Here is a 21,581-nt window from a genome sequence, read left to right as displayed (position 1 = left end):
CAGAATCCTTTTCAGGGTTTATTGCTAAAAATGACTTCATTTAATATTTAAGCGTATAGAGCAGGGGTAAAACCTGCTGGTTTTTGTTCTACCTGATAATTCAATTGCACCCACCTAGTGACCAAGGTCTAAATATGTCCCTGATTAAAGGGGAACAATGACAAAACAACACAGTGGAACTTGCTTTGAGGGGTATAAAGTATACCTTTCTGTTACGGCGAGGTCAAATAGTATTGTTCCGAAAGTGCTTGTACATAATAGATCATGGTACAAATCTGAAAAGATGCACAAAAGGTTTGAGTGACAACCAGACATTTTTATTCCTCTGTTCAAATAAATATAATCAAATAAGAATACACATCAATACAGGTGCAACTATATATATATTCATATAGATTTGAAAAAAGTTCAGTAATTTTCCTTTTACAAATAGTACAACTTCCTGGGTCATCTGAATATGTTACAAAGGCAGAGCTAGCAGAAGAGCGTAGAGATCATTGGAGACAAAATGGTGGATTTCATCCAAGAAAGCAGGCTCAAGCTTTTTTTAATCATTATTATTTTTAAACACTTTTTTGGAACTTAAGGCAGACAAGTGGATTGCACAGGACGTTCTGGTGTTTTTGAAAGCATGCAAGGCTCAGACAGACACGCACGCTTTTCCTCAAAGATAATATTTTATCTAGTCTATTTCCTTCATTTTAAGCAAAGAAGGAACAGCTTGTTCAATCTCCATAGCGTTCACATTCAAGGCGACATTAGCGTTGCTGTTTATGTTAGCATAAGCATCCGACAGCTACCACTGACTCAATTCCTACTTACTGGACCCCATGTCTACCTTTGTAAAAGAAAGATCTCTATTCAATCAAACAAAGTATTACACAGGTATTGTCTGGCTACCGATTGTTTGATCTTTGCACATAAGGCAATCTTTGCTTGTGACATTTTCTAACTAATGTTACTCAAGGGGACGAGGATGCACAAACTAAAAACATATATGGTGGAAAAACTCAAGGTGCTTTGACATAAAGAAAAAAAGGCAACGTAAAATCTTTGGTCCACATGGTGAAATACCTACTTCAGACAGAAATAAAACACGTATAGTGTGTGGAACATTAGGGCTGTTTTCCTAAAGAAGTTAATTCCGCTTTGTGTTTTGTTTCCTCGCCACGATACTAACGAGTATCACGATACTGGTATCGTCCCAGCCCTAAAGGGTATGACGGTTTAAAAAGGTTGCGCGACGTTAAATGCCATTACGCGTATGCATTTTGAATTGATTTACACGGCAAGCTCACCAAGACACCACAGTGAACTTGACCATCATGGGAGAACAAATCCCACCGCTCGTTTCGATTTGCTTCTTTTCACACCATTGGCTGCATTCTCCATTATACTTTAACAGTACTCTTCTCCAACATGGCAGTTTCACAGGATGACAGCTTATTTAAGTGAACTATGAAACAAATACTGGTTTCGCTTTTAAATTGCCATGAAAACACCTCTTACACATTTGGGATTGCAGTCACCCTGGCAAGTCTCATCTTTCATAAAACCAATAAAATAATAGGATAAGAATAAAAACACCAGGAACCGTTCTGCCACCAAATAGAATAGGTATGAGAGAAGTGACGCAAGCTTATCGTTGTCAACAGATGCACAATCCGCAAATTGTTCCTTTTTCACATTTAAACGAGGCTTTATATAATACATTTGTGATGTGCAGAAAGACTGGATTGCCACGTGGAGATGTTAACACCCCTAAACAGCTAAATGCGCAGACAAAAGCAACAGCAGACACAGTTGCTCACATAGACGTTCAATCAATACATGCACTCACTCACACGGGGAAAAGGTTACACCTCTAGGATAGCAAAACGCAGTATGCTTATCAAGTTTGTGGTCGTAAAAGTATGGAATGAATCCTAATTTTCGGTATCATTTAGCTGCAACTGGCGATCACCAACAAACAAGTACTCCCTCTCACAAACACACACAAAACACCAAAAACACACACACTGATGGGTCTAGCTCACAACTAGTATGCCTGAAATGGTGAACACTTTCACCCACAATAGTAAAAACAAACATTTAAAAACAACGAAATGGAGGTACAGATTTCTCACATTGAGCGCTATGCTCTATGGAAAGACGAGACCTAGATTTAGAAGGAAGGGGAGAGAAGGAGAGTTATACAGAGGGAGGAGTGGATGGGTGTTCAGTGTCTATCCTGAAGTCCCTGAACTTGATCTTATTCTGGGGAGGAATAAGACTATTGCAGTTCCCTCTGGGCTTGCTCCACCTAGTGGCTAGGAGGTGGTAGTGCTGTTGAAGGGTGTTACCTCTTCTCCTTCAGCAAGGCACGGAAACTATGGAGCTGGTGGATGCTTGTGGAGAGCCTAGAGAGAAAACAGAAGGGGGGAGGAGATGGGGAGAGAAATAGATTAAGAAACTATTTATGATAATGTATGCAATATTTGGCAATATTTACTAAATGTATGTCATGCTAATAGTAATTTGAAATGGCAAGACAGAGAAAGCGCGAGAAAGAGAGATGCTAACACTACTTGAATGTACCAATTCCACAGCACATGGTTTATGAACTGATACACAAAACGATATTGGAATCAAAACTTCTAATTTTTAAATTCTTGCAACCAATAGAATGTAATATATGGGGGACTGTCCATATGTAGCTTGTTTTTGGTCACAGGTCCAGTAATGGTTGAAGAATTGCAACATTTACCTGGCACTAACGCTGCAGATAGCAATACTTAGTGATTTGAAAAGTCATAGTCAATCAATCAATAATAATTCTATAATAATAATAATAATAAAAAAAAATAAACATTTTTTGCAAAAAGTATTATATTATACTTTTAGCAAAAACGTTTCTTTAAATTTACAATCTGTAGAAACTATAAGAATAGAAAGGTTCAAAACTTTTGTGAAGCATCACAGCACAGTTGAAAAATATGACAAATAGAAATCCAATATGGATGGTGTTAAGAGATAGACGGAGGAGTTGAATGGAGCAGAAGGGTGGGACTAATAATAACACAACAAATGCTAAATATTCTGTGTCTGTAAAATGTATATAGGTTCAGAACTGTTGTGAAACAGCACAGTTAAAAATATGGCAAATAGAAATCTAAAATAGATGAGGTTGAGGGTAAAGGACAGGACTAAAAACAAACTAAATATAACTATTGTAAAATGGATTGTGTCCGTAAAATGTATATAGTGTGTATAAGATGGAAGTAGAAGCCTAAGTGTTATTGTTTTAGTTTAATCCAATTAGGGGAGGGGTGGTAGGATTAGTGGAAAATAATATGAATCCCCTGTCATGAGGCCAACTGTGTTCATTACGCACCAAAGGGAACAAAACAGACAAACCAAAGGACTATCTGTATTTTTCCAGCATGAAATTATCATTTTTGTTTTCCATTTTAAAACATTTTCCATTGTGTGCCCTAATGAACACCACCCAGTTTCCAAGGCAGTAGTACCAGCCATAAAGACACTACGTGTATAAAAGTGGTATCAACCTCCCAAAGCCGTTGAGCAAGGCCACTATCTCCTGGCGTGTCAGCTGGAAGCCCTTAGAGGGGCTGTGTTCCGGTAGGTTCTTGATCTCCTTCTCAGAGAAGAGGATCTTCAACGCTGTGCCCAGCCCTTGGGTCTGCAATGGGGTGTTGGGGAGCAATGGGTTTATCATGTGAGAAAGCCTGAGATCTCACACACGCCAATCCATGATCCCACGTGGTTTACTGGTGATAAGGTTTCATGAGCGTATAATTATTTTAACGTTTCTCAATCCTGGTCCTGCACACTTTTGATTCAAATAATCATCATGTATATGATTAGTGGAACCCAAGTCATCTTATCTTATTAAGGCAAAAACTAAAATGTACCCTGGGCCCCCCAGGACCAGGATTGAGACACTGCCAAAAGGGTTGAAACGTTGTCGCCCATGAACCACAATGGGAGCGTAGATTTCAATGTTCAGAGTCTCTTTTTACCATATGAACATATTTGATATCCAGTAAATTGCTCAAACGTTGGATGTGGATACTGGTGTGTAATATTTTCCTATACATAATCAGATCTAACACTGTCCCACGATATAGGGTACAATTCCATATGGCTTCTTCCTCTGGACTTTACTCAAAATTCATTGGTTTTGGTTATTGTCCTAAGGGTATTGTTACTGCTTATAATTTGTGCCCATGTTATGTGCCGGGATCAGTTTGAATTCAGAAAAGTATCCTTTTAATTAAGCCTTCATACATCAACAATTTAAGATGTATTTTCCACAGTATGTATTAAACTGAAGCAAGTTGCACTGTAATTTGCAAAGTAACTAAATAACCCTGATATGAAGAGAAATAAAGGAAAAATTGTCTGATCGCATCTACAAATAGCACTCATTGCATAACAGCCAACTACAGCCCAGCACAATGGATAATGGGTAACTACCGCTAACAAATAACCATGTGTCCACAGGTGACAAAATGGCGTACCTGTAGCTTCCCCCACAGTCGACATTTACTGCAGCCCACACAGTCCATGATCCGGGAGATGTTTTTAAAATGTAGCCGGAATTCCTCCTGGTAAAAATGGGGCGAGAGAGACAGGAATGTTTCAGGCTTTGCGTCCTGTGGGGGTATGAGCTAGGCTCAATGTGGATAAATAGCCTGCAAACACCTGCATTAATTCAGTGTAATTTGAACAGATTTAGTCATAATCAGTGAGGCTGAGGAATTAAACACACACACACACACACACACAAGTCAGTTGTCATTAGCCTAGCTATTATGACTTCATGTCAGCCTAAATGTACATTATGTAGGTCTACTAGGCCGTATCATGAATGTGTAAAATCAAGTTCAATGGACGCGTCAAAATCATTATACAGTGCATTAAAAAAAACTGTCTGACCGAATACAGGCTCATTTAGTTAGCTGCTTGCGCAGTGAGATAGCACAAACGTCTGTATAGACACATCTGCTCTCCACAGTCCAAATTAAGTCCCACTGTACAACACTATGGTAGGGACCAAACCATTGAGATACGGGGTCAAAACTATTCTACGATTTGCTTATGGCAAATATAAGCATGTTAGTTAAGCATGTTACTAATAGTGAAATGAAAGTGAGATGCGTAGACTCACCTTCAACGTTTTTGCTTCGATCTTCTGCCCAGCAAACATGGACTTCTCGTCAAAGTGCATTGGGAAAGCTCTGGGAGACGAGAATAGATGGTTATTTCAAAGCCAAGACAATATCCTAATTCACAGTCAAATCCAACCACTTGAACTGAAACTCATGGTCTCATTGAAACCCTGGAGTTCAGTAGGGCGAAAGATCCTTAAGACTCAATTAGTCTTGTGGCCTGGTTGGTCTAGCTGTAATGCTGCAGCCTCTGGCATATGTCTACAGTGTTGGCATGGGTTTGAATCCAAGCCTACTGCAAATGTATCCACCATTTCTCGATCTCTTCACTGTCACCCTCCTCTCTCACTATCTCTTCTATAAATATATATTTTTAATTCCTTTATAAAATATACACTACTGTTCAAAAGTTTGGGGTCACTTAAATGTCCTTGTTTTTGAAAGAAAAGCTCATTTTTTGTACATTAAAATATAATCAAATTGATCAGAAATACAGTGTAGACATTGTTAATGTTGTAAAGTACTATTGTAGCTGGAAATGCCAGATATTTAATGGAATATCTACATAGGCGTACAGAGGCCCATTATCAGCAACAATCACTCCTGTGTTCCAATGGCACGTTGTGCTAGCTAATCCAAGTTTATAATTTTAAAAGGCTAATTGATGATTAGAAATCCTTTTGCAATTATGTTAGCACAGCTGAAAACTGCTGATCTGATTAAAGAAGCAAAAAAACTGGCCTCTAGACTAGTTGAGTATCTGGAGCATCAGCATTTGTAGGTTTGAATACAGGCTCCAAATGGCCAGAAACAAAGAACTTTCTTCTGAAACTCGTCAGTCTATTCTTGTTCTGAGAAGTGAAGGCTATTCCATGCCAGAAATTGCCAAGAAACTGAAGATCTCATACAACGCTGTGTACTACTCCCTTCACAGAACAGCACAAACTGGCCCTAACCAGAATAGAAAGAGGAGTGGGAGGTCCCGGTGCACAACTGAGCAAGAGGACAAGTACATTAGAGTGTCTAGTTTGAGAAAGACGCCTCACAAGTCCTCAACTGGCAGCCTCATTAAATAGTACCCGCAAAACACTAGTTTCAACGTCAACAGCGAAGAGTCCGGGATGCTGGCCTTCTGCTGCTGTTTCCAGCTACAATAGTCATTTACAACATTAACCATGTCTACACTGTATTTCTGATCAATTTGATGTTAAGTTTAAAAAATTGCTTTTCTCTCAAAAACAAGGACATTTCAAAGTGACCCCAAACTTTTCAACAGTAGCGTATAAATGAATAATAAATACATAAATAAATAACAAAAAACTAACTTGGTCTCGTTGAAGAACTGCAGCAGTAACTCTTTGGTAGCTCGGTCCTCTTGACGGTCACCAGTGTACAGGTTGACGAAGGCTCGATCAAAGTAGGGCGCCACCTTGGAGAGGGCGCGTAGCTCGATCAGGTAGAGAAAGTAGAGGTTCTTGAGGCGCCGCGTACCCTCGCCCTTGGTCTCGGCCGGGTCGAAGCGCTGGCGGAACTCCTGCACATTGGGGCCCCACAGGGACTTGCCCCAGCCCTCTGACGAGAGCAGGAGTGAGTGAATAGTGAGGGTTACATTGCCGTTGGCGCAACGTTATGATGTAAGGGTGAACAATTGGGACCACTGATTTTCAAACCTTTATGCAGTGACGTTACGAAGAAGTAAACACAGTGAATCAGTTATACAAGGATAAAACAGACCCATATGAAGGTATCCCAATACAAGAACACATACAAAAGTAGAGTAAATATACAGAAAATGCTCAATTGGTTTCACACAAACACACACATTACTACAACCAGAGATAGAATCCGCCACCCAAATTGCCACGGTTCATCATCAAAATTGCCATAGAATAGAAGAAGCACCTTGAGTCTAAGAATTATAATTCTATGACCATATAAAGCTGGTGACTGTTTTGACATCTATGGAGAGGGAGTGGTTTGTTTTTCCTACCGTCCAATAGGTACTCTGCACACAGGTGGATGTTGATGCTGCTGTGGAGACCAGAGATGAGCCGGTAGAACACCCTCTTCTCCAAACACAGACCTAGAAGGGAGGATGGGGTGAGAGAGAGAGTGTGTAGAGGGGTGATGGGAAGAGAGAGGGGGGTGGGGTGGGAGAAAGAGGAGAAAAAAAAGAAAGCTTGAGACATGCACACACCCCTAGTTCAGAAAAATTCTGCCATCACTGTATGTGTGTTGTCGACTCATCGCATTTGAGTGACTAGAGTCCCCTCTCTTGGTCCAGTAAGTGTGTCTGCACGTCACAGGACATTCACAACAAAGGCTTATTTCATAGTCTTCGCTATACTAGAGCCAAGGAATAGAACTGTGTTTGGTTTCTTTGTAGCCCACCCCAATAGGTTTCCATCACTACTGTCTGCCTGGTAAAAAAAAAAAAAAACTTAATGAAGGCATACAAAGTGGGAACTTTCTTTTTTGGCACCCTTTTCCCTATATTGTGCACTACTTTTGACCAGAGACCTCAAATGTAGTGCAGCATGACATAGTGAAAATATGACATTTGGGATGCAACCTGAGAGATGTTGAAAACCCATTGTCAAGAGAAAAAGTGGGAGAGTCTCGGCTGAATTCGTTTGGATGCGAGTGGCTGTTCGAGTGGTGTGGTTAAGGGGCATTCGATGATGACACGTAACATTCAATTGATTCTGAAACGGACTAAATTACAAATAACCCCATTCTAGTGGAATTCATTTAGAAGTTTCTACCTGTCCTGTGGTGTAAATTACAGGGAAATGATTGTAGGTTGTACCACTGCTTCATTCCAAAATATATTGTGTGTTTGAAGTGAAAATAATGCTAATTTGAAGCTAATTTTTAAAATAATTTGATGAGATAAAAATACATTTTTAAAGTTACCTTCCAGCCAGTTGTAGAAACCTTCGCCTGCATGGATACAAGACGACAATAGGCCTTGTGTCATTTTGCATTCATTAAAGCATATTATAAACAGCACAATTCAATATGCATAGATTAACATGCATAAATTACAACTTACCGTCATCATCTCCTCCTATGGGAATGAAAACATACAAAAGAGAGAGGAGGACAAAGGCATGTTACACACGTACTGTGGGCTATTAATATTACACATGCATGAGGACACGCGTTCACACACAGACATCTGGAGGAGAAAACTCTACAGTTACTTATAAATAACTCAAGTAACACTACAAGGCAAACGAACAAAAACCCTGCTTTAATTATCACCATCAACAATCTATTACCAGCAGGTAAGCTGATAGAGAGAGGACATCATCTATTACACAGAAGCTGAATATGCACACACACATTTCTAGAAAGGATTCTGGAAACAGTATAAAAACTATTATTATAACCTAATAGCGAAGTGAAAGCATGTGAATACACAGGGCAAATGTAAATCAAAAATAGCTGTCGGTTTAAGTGTGTAAAATACAAGCCACCCTGACAAGGACAATGGAGACAAGACAGTCCAAGAAGAGCATCCCTTACCTCTGGCCGGAACCAGTGGGTTAAGGGGCCGGTACACTGATCTGGGCCTGCAAACCACAAACAATGTGCAATCAGACCCTATACTGGATTAATCACAAGACATACAGTCAGGTCCATGATTATTGGTACACTTGACAAAGACGAGCAAAAAAATAGGAAATAAAATACTATAAAATAAATTATACAAATAGTGAGATATATTGTATCTTCAAAGTAATTGGGAAATTATATTATTTTACACTAATACAATTGATGATTGGCACCCCTGTTTTTAATACTATAGCACCATCCCCTTCTAAAATTCTTTGAGATTAGATAACACAGTAGCAGGGATATTAGACCATTCCATATCATTCTCCTGTGCTTATGGACTTGCCCTCTTCAATTCAAACCCCATGTTTTCAATGGGGTTCAAGTCTGGAGACCGATGACCATTGCAAAATGTTGATTCTGTGGCTAACCATTACCTTGCGGATTTTGATTAGTGCTTCGGGTTATTGTCTTGCTGGAAAGTCCACTTGAAGCCAAGGCAGAGGCAAACAGGATTTTAGGCAAAAATGTCCTGGTACTTGGTAAAGTTCATGATGCCGTTGACCTTAACAAGGGCCCCAGGACAAGTCGAAGCAAAACAGCCCCATAACAACAAAGATGCACCACCATATTTTACCATAGGTATGAGGTACTTCATTGCATATGCTTCCCTTTTTTGATGCCAAACCCAGCACTGGTGTGTGTGGCAAACAAACTCTATTTTCATGTCATCTGACCATAGCGCCCCCTAGAGTTTGATAGGAACCTGTGCTATGGTCAGATGACATGAAAACAGAACTGCAGTAAAATATGGTGGTGGATCTTTGATGCACACATGCCAATAATTATGGACCTGACTGTACATCAGCCCATCGAAAAGAGGGAAGCTGAAATATTTCAGATAGCTACAGATTAGGGAACATGTCCCTTGTGGTGTGTGTGAGTGGACCGTGCGCAAGTAGGCATGTGAGAGATTGAGTTAATGTGTGTGTAAAGCTGCATTCGGAGGCATGTGCACAAGTTTTTTTGTGTGTGTGTGTGTGTGTGTGTGTGTGTGTGTGTGTGTGTGTGTGTGTGTGTGTGTCTCACTTGAAGCAGTTTTCCTCGTAGATGCTGTTCCACACTCTCCAGGCTGAGGGGCCCTTGTAGCCAGTGTAGCGCTCTGGGTTTAGGAGCAGGTCCACATAGTCTGCATCTGGTGACGTCTCATCTGACAGAAGAAAGGTATGAGGAAGAATGAGACAACATTGGGATGGATGGATGGATGGATAGATAAATCACTTTCACTATTGAGATACACCTTATAAAATCTCTTGTCAAATCTCTTGTCAATGTTAAAGGGGTATTTGACACCAATAACAAAATGTGTCCGATGTTTTCACACCTCAAAAAGTGACTGTTACACTAAATGCACACTATTTGCAGATCATGAGACGCTCCTACTAATTTGAATGAAACCTGGATCTAAGACGCACGGCTTCACGAGAGGCTCGCGTTGCTGAGCGTATAATCTCAGACACCCAGAACTAAATACTTCCGTAATTTCATCAGATGCTTGATTATGTTCTGGGGGGGAGAGGTGTTAGAAAGTATTCTAACGAGACTAGAGAAGTCTCCACCTCTCTAAACAGATACTCTCAAACAGTTACATGCGTTTGCCATCAAAGATTACTGAGCATATAATTAAGTTCTGGTACTATTTCCAAGATTTGTAGCGTAGCTCACGCCCAAGAACAATTGATAAAAGCGGTTCTCACACATTGGCCAAAAGTTCCCCTTCCAGTCTTAGAAGAAATACACCAACCTCGATCCCATACAAATGGAAAAGATAGGCACCGTCTAAAAAGTCAATAAGTCTCCTAGGTGGAGAATTGAAGTGGAAGAAGAGTGGGCCTTACCATCTAGCTCACAGAAGTGGTCCTGTGCGTCATCGTGCCGAGCCCAGTCCTCAAAGGCCTCTTTACGATAGTTACTATAGGAGGAGGAAAAGTAGTACAGAAAACCACTCTCGGACAATGCTTTCATTCATCGGAAATAACCACCATGTTTTGCAGTGTTGGTTTAGTAATTTCTTATCAAAACAGATGCCCATGTATGTATGAGGCCTTTTAGGGAAGTAGCATGCGTGTGCTCTTACCTCAGGGTGCTGTTAATGGCCCCCAGGTCTTGGGCTTGTTCACAATCTACTATGTCTGTGTTGGCGTTGGTCACCTGGGAGTACTGGCCACAAGGATAGAAAGAGAAAATAGCATTAACTAGAAGAAATAAGAGAACTTTAAAGAAAAAATCTGTAGCCTAAGAAAAATACTCCAGCTGGGTCGTTTAATTGGATTTATATCACTTTTTGATGGCACCCCTTCTGATTTGAACCAAACCTTCCATACATATTTGCCCATGGTTACTTTTTGGACCTGAATGCCAAAACAGATAGACATGCTCAATGTTGAACCACTTTGCATGCTCTCACTACTGGTGACACCCAGGGCTCGGTTCTAGGCCCCATCCTCTTTTCTCTCCATACACCAAGTCACTCGGCTCCATCATATCCTCTTATGGCCTCTTCTATCATTGCTATGCAGATAACACTTAACTACTTTTCTCATTCCTCCCTTCTGACACCCAGGTGGCGACACGCATCTCTGCCTGCTTGGCAGATATCTCAGTTTGGATGTTAGCCCACCGCCTCAAACTCAACTTTGACAAGACAGAGCTGCTCTTACTTTCGGGGAAAACCTGCCCGCTCCAAGACGACTCAATCATGGTCGACAACTCCACAGTGTCCCCCTCCTAGAGTGCACAGAACTTTGGCATTACCCTGGACAACACCCTGCCTTTCTCTGCAAACATCAAAATAGTGACTCGCTCCTGCAGGTTCATGCTCTGCAACATCTGTAGAGTACAACCCTTCCTCACACAGGAAGCAGTGCAAGTCCTAATCCAGGCCATCGTCCTATCCCGTCTGGACTACTGCAATTGTCAGTTGGGATCCCGGCTTATGCCATCAAACCCATGCAACTTATCCAGAACACTGCAGCCTGTCTGGTGTTCAACCTTCCCAAGTTCTCCCATATCACCCCACTCCTCCGTAGACTTTGGCTACGTTTTGAGTAAATACCTGTAGTCAACTTGTGCAATACGTTAGGACAGGTATTCCCAAACTGGGATATGTGCAATGCCGTCAAGGGTACACCAAATAAAAATGTGATTCACATTTAATTTTTAAAAAAACTTCACATTTTCAAACAGTACATTTATATTTTCCAACACGGCTATACATTTGGGTGAAGTCCCCCCCCCCTCACCCGAGTTGTCTCGTTTCACTGCCGAAAAATAAAATCAAACCATCTAGTGTCCAACGAAATAACAACAAGATGTCAAATACAGGTAGCCTAGTCAAAAAATGTACATCCAATCACATTGACCATCACATTAACCTCTCTCACAGGAAACAGTCACTCTTGCGCAGACATTTAGAAACAAAACATGACAATTTGAAAAGAAGGCCACAGGAACTTTTTTTCCCCCATGGTTTTTGGAACTTCACTATATCACATTTGACATTGTCCGTAAGCTTGAGTTCATTTGCACACAAAGAAATCATACAATGATGGGAAGACCTGTGTGTTGTCCTTAATGCAGACAGAGAAGAGCTCCAACTTCTTAATCATGGCCTCAATTTTGTCCCGCACATTGAATATAGTTGCGGAGAGTCCCTGTAATCCTAGATTCAGATCATTCAGGCGAGAAAAATCAATCACCCAGATAGGCCAGTCATGTGAGAAACTCGTCATCATGCAAGCGGTTAGACAAGTGGAAATGGTCAGTAAAGGAAACTTTAAGCTCGTCACTTAATTTTAAAAAACGTGTCAATACTTTGCCCTTGATAACCAGCACACTTATGTATGTTGTAAAAGCGTTACATGGTCGCTGCCCATATCATTGCATAGTGCAGAAAATACACGAGAGTTAAGGGGCCTTGCTTTAACAAAGTTAAGCATTTTCACTATAGTGTCCAAAACGTCTTTCAAGCTTTCAGGCATTCCCTTGGAAGCAAGAGCCTCTCGGTGGATGCTGCAGTATACCCAAGTGGCATCAGGAGCAACTGCATTACCACTCCACTATGTCTCCCTGTCATGGCTTTTGCGCCATCAGTACAGATACCAACATGAGCAGCAGCTACGTTTGGCTACATACGTATGTCGAATTCCCCCGAGAGAGTAATGTGATTGGATGTAAATGATTTGACTAGGCTACCTGTATTTGACATTGTGTTGTTATTTCGCTCCAGTCTTATTATTCACTTAAATGTAATTATGATCTCCTACCTAGCTTGACGACTGTGGGCATTTATGCTGACTTTTTGTTCTAAATGGAAATGACATTGAATTGTGTAAAAATGCAGGCATTTAGCTTTAGATGCCCCAAACAAATTCACCAGGTTATGCCCCCCACCCCCCCACTTCTAAAACTAAAGTGTTGGCCCTGCATGCAACAAACAGAGTAACATTTTCGAGTTACTTGTATAGTTTAGGTAGGAAACTGTACAAAATATGCTCGTTAGCATTCTTTATGAGGATCCCCCTTGGGTTGTGCCCAAAGTGGGTGGGTTTATATCCTTCCTGTTTGGCCCCGTCCGGGGGGTATCGTCAGATGGGGCCACAGTGTCTCCTGACCCCTCCTGTCTCAGCCTCCAGTATTTATGCTGCAGTAGTTTATGTGTCGAGAGGCTAGGGCCAGTTTGTTATATCTGGAGTACTTCTCCTGTCTTATCCGGTGTCCTGTGTGAATTTAAGTATGCTCTCTCTAATTCTCTCTCTCGGAGGAGGAGGACCTGAGCCCTAGTACCATGACTCAGGACTACCTGGCATGATGACTCCTTGCTGTCCCCAGTCCACCTGGCCATGCTGCTGCTCCAGTTTCAACTGTTCTGCCTGCGGCTATGGAATTCTGACCTGTTCACCGGACGTGCTACCTGTCCCAGACCTATTATTTGACCATGCTGGTCATTTATGAACATTTGAACATCTTGGCCATGTTCTGTTATAATCTCCACCCGGCACAGTCAGAAGAGGACTGGCCACCCCTCATAGCCTGGTTCCTCTCTAGGTTTCTTCTTAGGTTTTGGCCTTTCTAGGGAGGCATTGCTTGCTGTTTGGGGTTTTAGGCTGGGTTTCTGTACAGCATTTTTGAGATCTCAGCTGATGTACGAAGGGCTATATAAATACATTTGATCCCTTAATACTTGTTAGCATACTGGTAAGTGATGTTATATATATATATATATATATATATATATATATATATACACACACACTTGTCCACTAGGTAACAGATAAGCCAGATTGCGTTCATCATTTCGGCCATTAAAAAATGATTTATTCATTATGAAGCTTACCGGTACTAGTTCCCCAAAAACAGCAGTTTGAGCCAATCATGTTTATTTACAAAGAAGCACAACGAGCAACATGGGTGAGTCACTCCTGCAGCACAACTTAAGTGAGGTGATCAAGTTACACTTGTATGAAATTCACTACTGTTTGCCAGCTATATATCCTATTACTATTAAGTTATCTATAAATAAATTCTCTCCAGCTGGGTTTTTACTAACTTGTTCATTTTGATAACTTGCTAATGTTAGCTTGCAAGATCAAGCTTCTTGGAGCAGCAGAGAACATCACCTCTTGTATTAAGATCACTGCTGCCTAATATTTGTTTTGTGTGTGCTACAAACTGTGTTTTGCGATGCTTGCATAACTTTGAGCTGGGTTGTCTGTCCTAGTAGTAAATGTTTGCATAATTTAAAAGCTTATATCAAACTCAACCTATCTTTTCCAGTGATGAAGACATGGATGTCTCATGGTAGGGAGGGGTATGCAAAATGGGTCATCTTTGAGCACCTCTATCTCCTAAATGTTTTGGCATTCAAGCCCAAAAAGCTACTTTTTGACCACTACCATAAATATGTATTAAACATTTCGTTAAAATCAAAAGGGGTGCAGTCAAACGGTGATTGAAATCAAATGGAACGACCAGTCTTTCATATCAATTAGGCTAGGCTAAATCCTTCATATAGGGCTCCCGACTCTGCAGACTTCAACTTGAGTTCTTCACACACTGTCTGCAATAGGACTACACTTTTCAAATAGAAAGTCAATTAAGAAAATAAATGTCTGAGGGGCTAAACAAATAAGTTAAGCTAATGCCACTAGCAACGAAGCATTAAAAGCTAAATAAACAACTCTAATGTGCACAGTCAGCTAATGTTTCGTCACAACCTGCGGCATGGCCACGTCGACAGCCACATAGCGTCTCTAGACAACGCTGCCTAGAATATGCTAGACAGTTCTCCCTCTGTGCCTTCAGCTGTGGGAGAGCACCACCACAGCTCTAACTGTGAATTTAATCAGCCTTTTTCCTCACACGTCTCCAGTAGCACACTTAACGCTAACCCCTAACACTGGGGGTGATGTGGCAGAAATCCTCATACAACAGACCACACAATAAGAGACCAGAGACCTCAGGAGGTCAAACCAGATGTAGCTAATAAACTACTGTAAGTTTTGAAGAGCTGTCTGGCTTAACGCTGTTGGTCGAAAATATATGAGATGGGTTTGATTTCATTAAAAGGTGAAAAACAATAAACCTTGCCCTGTACATAATGTAGCCTACAGCCATGTTACTAGCCCTATCATGTGTACAGACCCTGCTGGAGTGGAATGTGTGAAAGAGCCATGGGACTAAATACACCAAACTAGGAGCCCATTGAAAAGCTCAACCGATGTGTCCAAACATCAACTATTCCCACTAACTAAAGCTATAGCCGGATTTGACCTTGACTGGCAATCAGTCCAGATGTCCAACAAACACTGGTGGGTCAATAAAAGATAAACAGAAGGCCCTACGCCAGAGTTGTGTTCATTAGGGCACGTAAAAAAAAAACTTTGCAGAAGAGAACAAAAACAAGCAGAGAGTAATGAGCGATTTCAGTGGCCACCAAGTACGGAATCAGCAGCCAAGACAGACAGAGACTGCGTCCCAAATAACCTAGGCCCAAAGGGTTCTGGTCAAAAGTAGAGTATTATATAAGGAATAGAGTGCCATTTTGGACCTAACCTAGTCAGAAAGTGCTGGAACAAGCACACACTATTTACCTGGCCACACCGTGACAAGGCAAACAAACGCTTGCTTCTCTTTCCTATTTCTGTCTGCTCTCTAGAGGTAGCCTAGCCTACATGTACATAACACTCCAGAGACGCTCAGGTAAAATCAGATATAAAATAGAACATATCCAACTATTAGAAATCCTTCGAGCCATCAATTTACACAGTATTATCTGTTTAACATACTCCTTTGCCCTAATTCCCTTTAAAACATAGTTAAGCACACTCCTGTTTCTTTGCCATATTGCATGAAAATAGAGAGTGCGTATGGTACACTCTCTTTCCCTTTCATTTTAACGTGTTTGTAGAGTGTGTTTGTATTCATTACAGTTGAATGGCTGAGTGAACGTTGCCTGTCTGTCTGGGGAGTGACCGCCTTACCCTATTGTAGTTTCCAGACTTAATTCCCACTGGAATCTTGCTCTGTAAACAAACACACACAAAGAAAACCGATGGGACTGGTGAAGATCACTGTCAACAACGCAGAACGCAGGTCACAGAGGCTAAGCTATAACTAACAGAAAACGCAGATTAGAATACAAAGACTCGGGAAACAGTATATTAACAATTGTAAATTAACCCACTAAGGGTTAGGGGCCCTTGCCCCGGTCTCTTCTTGTAGGCCTAGAACTAAAATAATTAGAGTGATTAGCAATATACTAATAATAGATCCACCTTGTTGTAGCCTACGTGGAATTTTCACCACATTGCCAATACTTATTTAACCATTTCAGACCTACAGGAGGTGCCTGTGGGTAATGAATACTAGAAGTCGATTTGGGGACCAAAGTAGATCATTGTGGGTTGGTTGAACTGACCTCTGGACAGGGCTCCACTTGGCAGTCCTTGATGGAGCAGTGGCCATCATCAGCCCAGAAGGGACAGGGCCTATTCAGGTTGACCTGTGGAGAAGAGAAGAGTTGGGATGGCATGGTATATGCTATGAAAGTGACTGCGTCACACAGAGATGTGATGTGTTGGAGACAGGCAAGACAGAACAGCTGGACTAAATTCACTGTTTTCCCAATTTAGACCTATATGTATGAGCATAAGCGTCTCAAATAATGATGTTACCAAATGACTCAGATTCTCTTTCCGTTGACACGTTCCAGAGACGAGCTTCGTCGTAAACGCCACAGGGAATAGTCGCAGCTGGTGACCCTTTTCCCCAGTTGTGCTCGTCATTGGAGACGTCAACCTCATACGAAGGCGACAGTGTGAGGAGAATACTTCATAATTAGAAAAAGGTGGCACGCTGTCTGCGGGTTCAAAAGTATCGCTCGGTCAATGGGATGGTGACTAGTAGAGCAGATTACTAACCAGCGGCAGACAGAAAATTATTCGGATTATCACACTAGGGGCCAGATGAGTATTCTGAAAATATTAATGGATGTTCCTATGAGTCCATTCTTCCTTTTCAGAGTTCCTGATGGGATGTTCACAGTGGGAAAAGGGCAATACACTCTGCCTTTAGAATGAGGGGGCTTGGTGTGTATGAACGCAACAGCTGGACTCACACAGCGATTTTTTTTTTTTTACTGTCTTTGTGAAAAGATTAAGTGACTCGATGGGCCTCAATGTTTCCTTCCTTAGGTGTTGGGAAAGCATTTGAGCAGTTATACAAATGTACCAGCACTCTGTCCCCTGTTATCAGAGAGAATTATATATTTGCATCAGGTTCTACATATGGGCAACTCGTAACACTGTCTAGAGAAGCAAAAGGATGATTGGGAAAGAGGGATGACAAGGTTTGTCAGCACTGGACTTGACCTACTGCAACAACCTCTCCTTCAACATGATCAAGACAAAGGAGATGATTGTGGACTACAGGAAAAGGAGGACCGAGCACGCCCCCATTCTCATCGACGGGGCTGTAGTGGAGCAGGTTGAGAGCTTCAAGTTCCTTGGTGTCCACATCACAAACAAACTAACATGGTCCAAGCACACCAAGACAATCGTGAAGGGGGCACATGGCGGATGTGTTGTTATCTACCCTTACCACCTAGGGGTGGCCCGTCAGTAAGTCCAGGATCAAGATGCAGAGGGGGATGTTTAGTCACCTCTGCAAGTCTATTTAGTACTTACCCTGTAGTACCTGAAGTAGTCTCTCTCGGTCAGCTTCTGAATGCGGGGGTAGATCTTGAAGTTGTTGAAGACATCGATGCTCTCGATGTCACAGAAGCAGTCATCCAAGACGCCTGTCAACTGAGGGAAACAACACGGAGAACGCCTTAAGAATGAAGGTTGTACACCCGTGTTCATTTTAGTCACAAAAATAGTGTGTCAAACAACGATTTTTCAGTGGCAATTGACTACACCATAACTGACTAAATAGACCCAGGAAAAACAATAACTAAACAAAAAAGATAGTTCATTTCAGTTGACTAAAACGAGACAGGACTAAATTGTCTCTGTAGATAAAATCAGACTACTAGGTGGGCTGGACAAGCGTTTTAGGAGAGATTGAGAGCTTTTCAGTGATAAGCACAATTAATACTAACAGTATTAGAAGCGCAGCACGGCTTTGTTCAGCAGTGCGAAGAACCCGCCACACACAGCCTAGCCTACATCAGCTGGTGAGCTGCAGGGGGAAAAAACGATGAGTGTGGGCAGGTTAGGCAGACTGGTTCTGCTCAAGCGCCACTGCCAATTAAACACATTGCACAGGTGACTCTTTTGTTTCTCTGTAGCTAACCAGTCACCACCAGACACCCTTTGCCTGGTTAAGAAACACATGCTGCTTTACAAAACAATAGCAGCATTAAGTTTAATAGTAAAACTAGTCTAGCTTGTTTCTAGCCATTACCGCTCAAAATAAATGATCCATAATAGCCGCGCTATTATGTTCAATCGTGCATTGGCGGGCCGTATTTTACATTCATAAATCACACCACGGGCTGTTTTAAAACTAGGCTACTTGCAGACCGGACTGTTAACCATTTGTTTAGGCTACACCTTGTTGGGGTGAAATTGCAGAAAATAAAATAATGCAGCGCGTTATGGGATAACACTCCGCTCTGAAGCAGCGTTGACATGTCAAAGTGGTCTAATTAGGCCCCAAACCCTCCATAATATTCCCCCCCTTCAGCTTTGGGACACTTTGGTGAAAATGGAGGGCCGTGGGGCGATGGGAAGTGGGTGATATGGGATTCAGCCAAAGGAGGGGGGGGTGGGGGTGGGGGGCAGAGATAGAAGGACAGAACAAGGGCAAAAGCTGGCCTGCAAATGTTAACTTCCTCTTACACACATTTAGCCTACCGGTACTTTAAAACTGCCCCATACTCTCAAACACCACAAAACACTTAAGCAGCATGACGACATTTGTCCCAGCTGCCAGGTTGAGGTTGTTGGCCAAAATTTGGTTACCAAAACATGTACCATTCTCCCTCCACCTTTTCATACATTTGATACCTGCAGACAACCGGCTTAACTCCCCCATGCATAATGAAATAGACCAACTGTGTTGGTCTGGTCCAGAAGACACCTAAGTCTTCCCTCTCTCTCTCTCTCTCTCTCATCATAAAGTATTCAGGTCTAGAGCCAATCAATGCAAATGGTGTTACAGAAAATATTTGTTAAAAACTCATTTCAGGAGTACATTCTAACTACAGTCGTATGAAAGGTATGTGGGTCACTGTCACCAAAGCAGAGACATACACTATTTTAGAAGAACAAGTTGCACAAGACTGCATGTTGCAAGAATTCTATGAAATTAAGTTATCTTAGCACTGTGTAGACTATTCAGTCACTTTCACATCAGTGGTTGTGTGTCATGATGAGGAGAAAACCGACTAGCCTCTCACCAGCTGTTACTGACAACTAGTTTCACAAGCTGGCTACTATACAAAGAGCAGAAAGAAGTTACTCTTTCAATTTATTCTATGTCATTGTGACAATATGTCAGAAATGTAACTAACAGTTGCACATTGATACAATCATCATCATATAGCCCACAGCAAGATACATAACCATATATCTGACCTCTGAGTGTAGCTGTCCAGAGAATGTGATGGGAAGTAGTGAAGCCATCCATAAGTAACAAAGTCCTCTGAGCATGCTGGTGAATTCAAAACCATTGAGTGGTTTCCCTGGTTGTTGTTAATTAAAAATATAGTTTAATTTGCCTATTTCTCTGAGGAGCTGCTATCTTTAACAATAGTTTTAAATTACAAAAATAAGAACAGCCTTAGGGACTGCTGTATCCTACTTCAACAGACAGGTGAGAGTTTGCCAGAGTTGATGGGAAGACTCTGACCTAACCTGGGGATGAGCTGTCATTTCAGACCACTTATTTTCCTCGTGCATAATTCTCCTGACCAGGCCTCGCCTCCAAACAAGATGTGTCTGCAGCTGTCAAACTTAGTCCCGCCTCTATACCTGACGTTTGTAGTCTTTACTTCGATTCAAGGACATTTAAAACAATTATTACTCACGGAAGAGAAGACTACATGTCCCACAAACTCATTGGAAGGAAACTTTAGTATGGCCAATCAGACGACACCACGTCTCGGTCTTCTCATATTACTCATGTGAGTGCAATTTGTTAGAAATAATAAAAGGCACGTTCCATAGTATAAAACAAATGGATTGCAGTATGTGGGTCAAATCAGCCGTCGATCACATACACAACCACTCATCTTAGTAGCTGACTAATTTCGAACGTCGGCATGAATGACAAACATCAAGAAAACATACACCGCAATATAACATTGCACGAGATAGGCATACAACACACACGTGATACTGGAAGTGGCAGATTTGGTGAATTAAAATCAGATATTCGCATGATAAGGGAAAGTTCGACTATGACAGGGGTAACGTTATTGAGTTGAGATGCGCACAAGCACGAGATATCGGTTGTGTCAAATTACACTGTACAGTAATTACAAGCAATTACAAAAACAAATAGTTGGCTAAGAGTATCTTTATCCACCCATTGTAGTGTTTCGATGTGCAAGTCGAAATAAACCATATGGTTCGATGTTATGCCCGGTTGTCCATAAAGTTGGATAAGTCAGTGTTAAGGCGCCAGTAAGCTATCTCGGTATGGTGACGTCAAATTAACGTGACAGTAGAAAACGCTAGAAGAATGTTCCTCCAACGCAGTCATTTAACCTTTCCAAACGGACATTGATATTGCAAGTTGGGTGAACTTACGTGACAAAAACAGCTCTGGTCTTGACTGTCAGGAGCATCTTCTTTGGAAGAATATTGGTTGTTGTACGTTTTGACTCTGTTGTGAAACCAACCCAGAACAAAGACAAAGTCCCCAAATAACAACCACAACAAAACCAGAAGTCCTGCGGATTGTGTCGTGTTTTTTATCATCACTGATGCAAATGCAACGCGCCACGAAAGACAAAAACAAAGGACAGTTTTGAAATGTAACTGGATAGTTGACAGGCTAGCTAATGATGATGTGCTGCTAGCTAACGTCGTTTGTTGTTGCTAGTGCGCACTGCCTATCAGCGGAGAAAATCTTCTTCGCTTGTCGTAATGATAAATGAAAGTCTCCAACCAAAGCTGACAGCTGTACGACTGTATCTTCAGAAGTAACTTGTGATAATGCCTAGTATGACCAGTAGTCGTTGTAAATAATGTTTACAAATCCAAAAATCCCAAGTTTTGCCATCTAAAAAAAAACAGTTGTCGACCCGAGACGATTGAAAAAAAATCAGCTACGGAA

The 21,581-nt window shown here is 41.5% G+C and overlaps 1 protein-coding gene across 2 annotated transcripts; it reads right to left on the bottom strand.

Annotated features, from left to right (window-relative positions):
* Positions 1-295: 295 nt before the first annotated feature.
* On the bottom strand, positions 296-21,581 carry LOC124002864 (ERO1-like protein beta). Of its 2 annotated transcripts, none has more exons than XM_046310623.1 (16): positions 21,053-21,581; positions 17,981-18,100; positions 16,714-16,797; positions 16,277-16,318; positions 10,873-10,955; positions 10,634-10,707; positions 9,825-9,945; positions 8,706-8,752; positions 8,230-8,244; positions 8,091-8,117; positions 7,165-7,257; positions 6,500-6,746; positions 5,174-5,243; positions 4,524-4,610; positions 3,549-3,682; positions 296-2,399 (listed from the first exon to the last, which is right to left on the bottom strand). In XM_046310623.1, the coding sequence occupies exons 1-16, from the start codon at positions 21,221-21,223 to the stop codon at positions 2,339-2,341; spliced, it is 1,476 nt and encodes a 491-aa protein (XP_046166579.1). In that variant the 5' UTR covers positions 21,224-21,581; the 3' UTR covers positions 296-2,338. The 2 variants fall into 2 exon arrangements, with proteins under 2 accessions (XP_046166579.1, XP_046166580.1); XM_046310624.1 differs by lacking the exon at positions 21,053-21,581 and adding an exon at positions 19,877-20,335.

Source organism: Oncorhynchus gorbuscha, linkage group LG18 (genome assembly GCF_021184085.1).
Source record: "Oncorhynchus gorbuscha isolate QuinsamMale2020 ecotype Even-year linkage group LG18, OgorEven_v1.0, whole genome shotgun sequence".
Taxonomy (NCBI): domain Eukaryota; kingdom Metazoa; phylum Chordata; class Actinopteri; order Salmoniformes; family Salmonidae; genus Oncorhynchus; species Oncorhynchus gorbuscha.
This window is presented reverse-complemented; position numbering and strand designations above follow the sequence as displayed.

Excerpts from the sequence above, each read along its gene's own strand:
- LOC124002864 (XM_046310623.1), bottom strand. The coding sequence starts at position 21,223 with ATGATAAAAAACACGACACAATCCGCAGGACTTCTGGTTTTGTTGTGG. Across the intron at positions 16,798-17,980 it reads ACTACTTCAGGTACTACAGG|GTCAACCTGAATAGGCCCTG; the intron begins GTAAGTACTAAA and ends TCTTCTCCACAG. Across the intron at positions 5,244-6,499 it reads CAGTTCTTCAACGAGACCAA|AGCTTTCCCAATGCACTTTG; the intron begins GTTAGTTTTTTG and ends CTCGTCTCCCAG.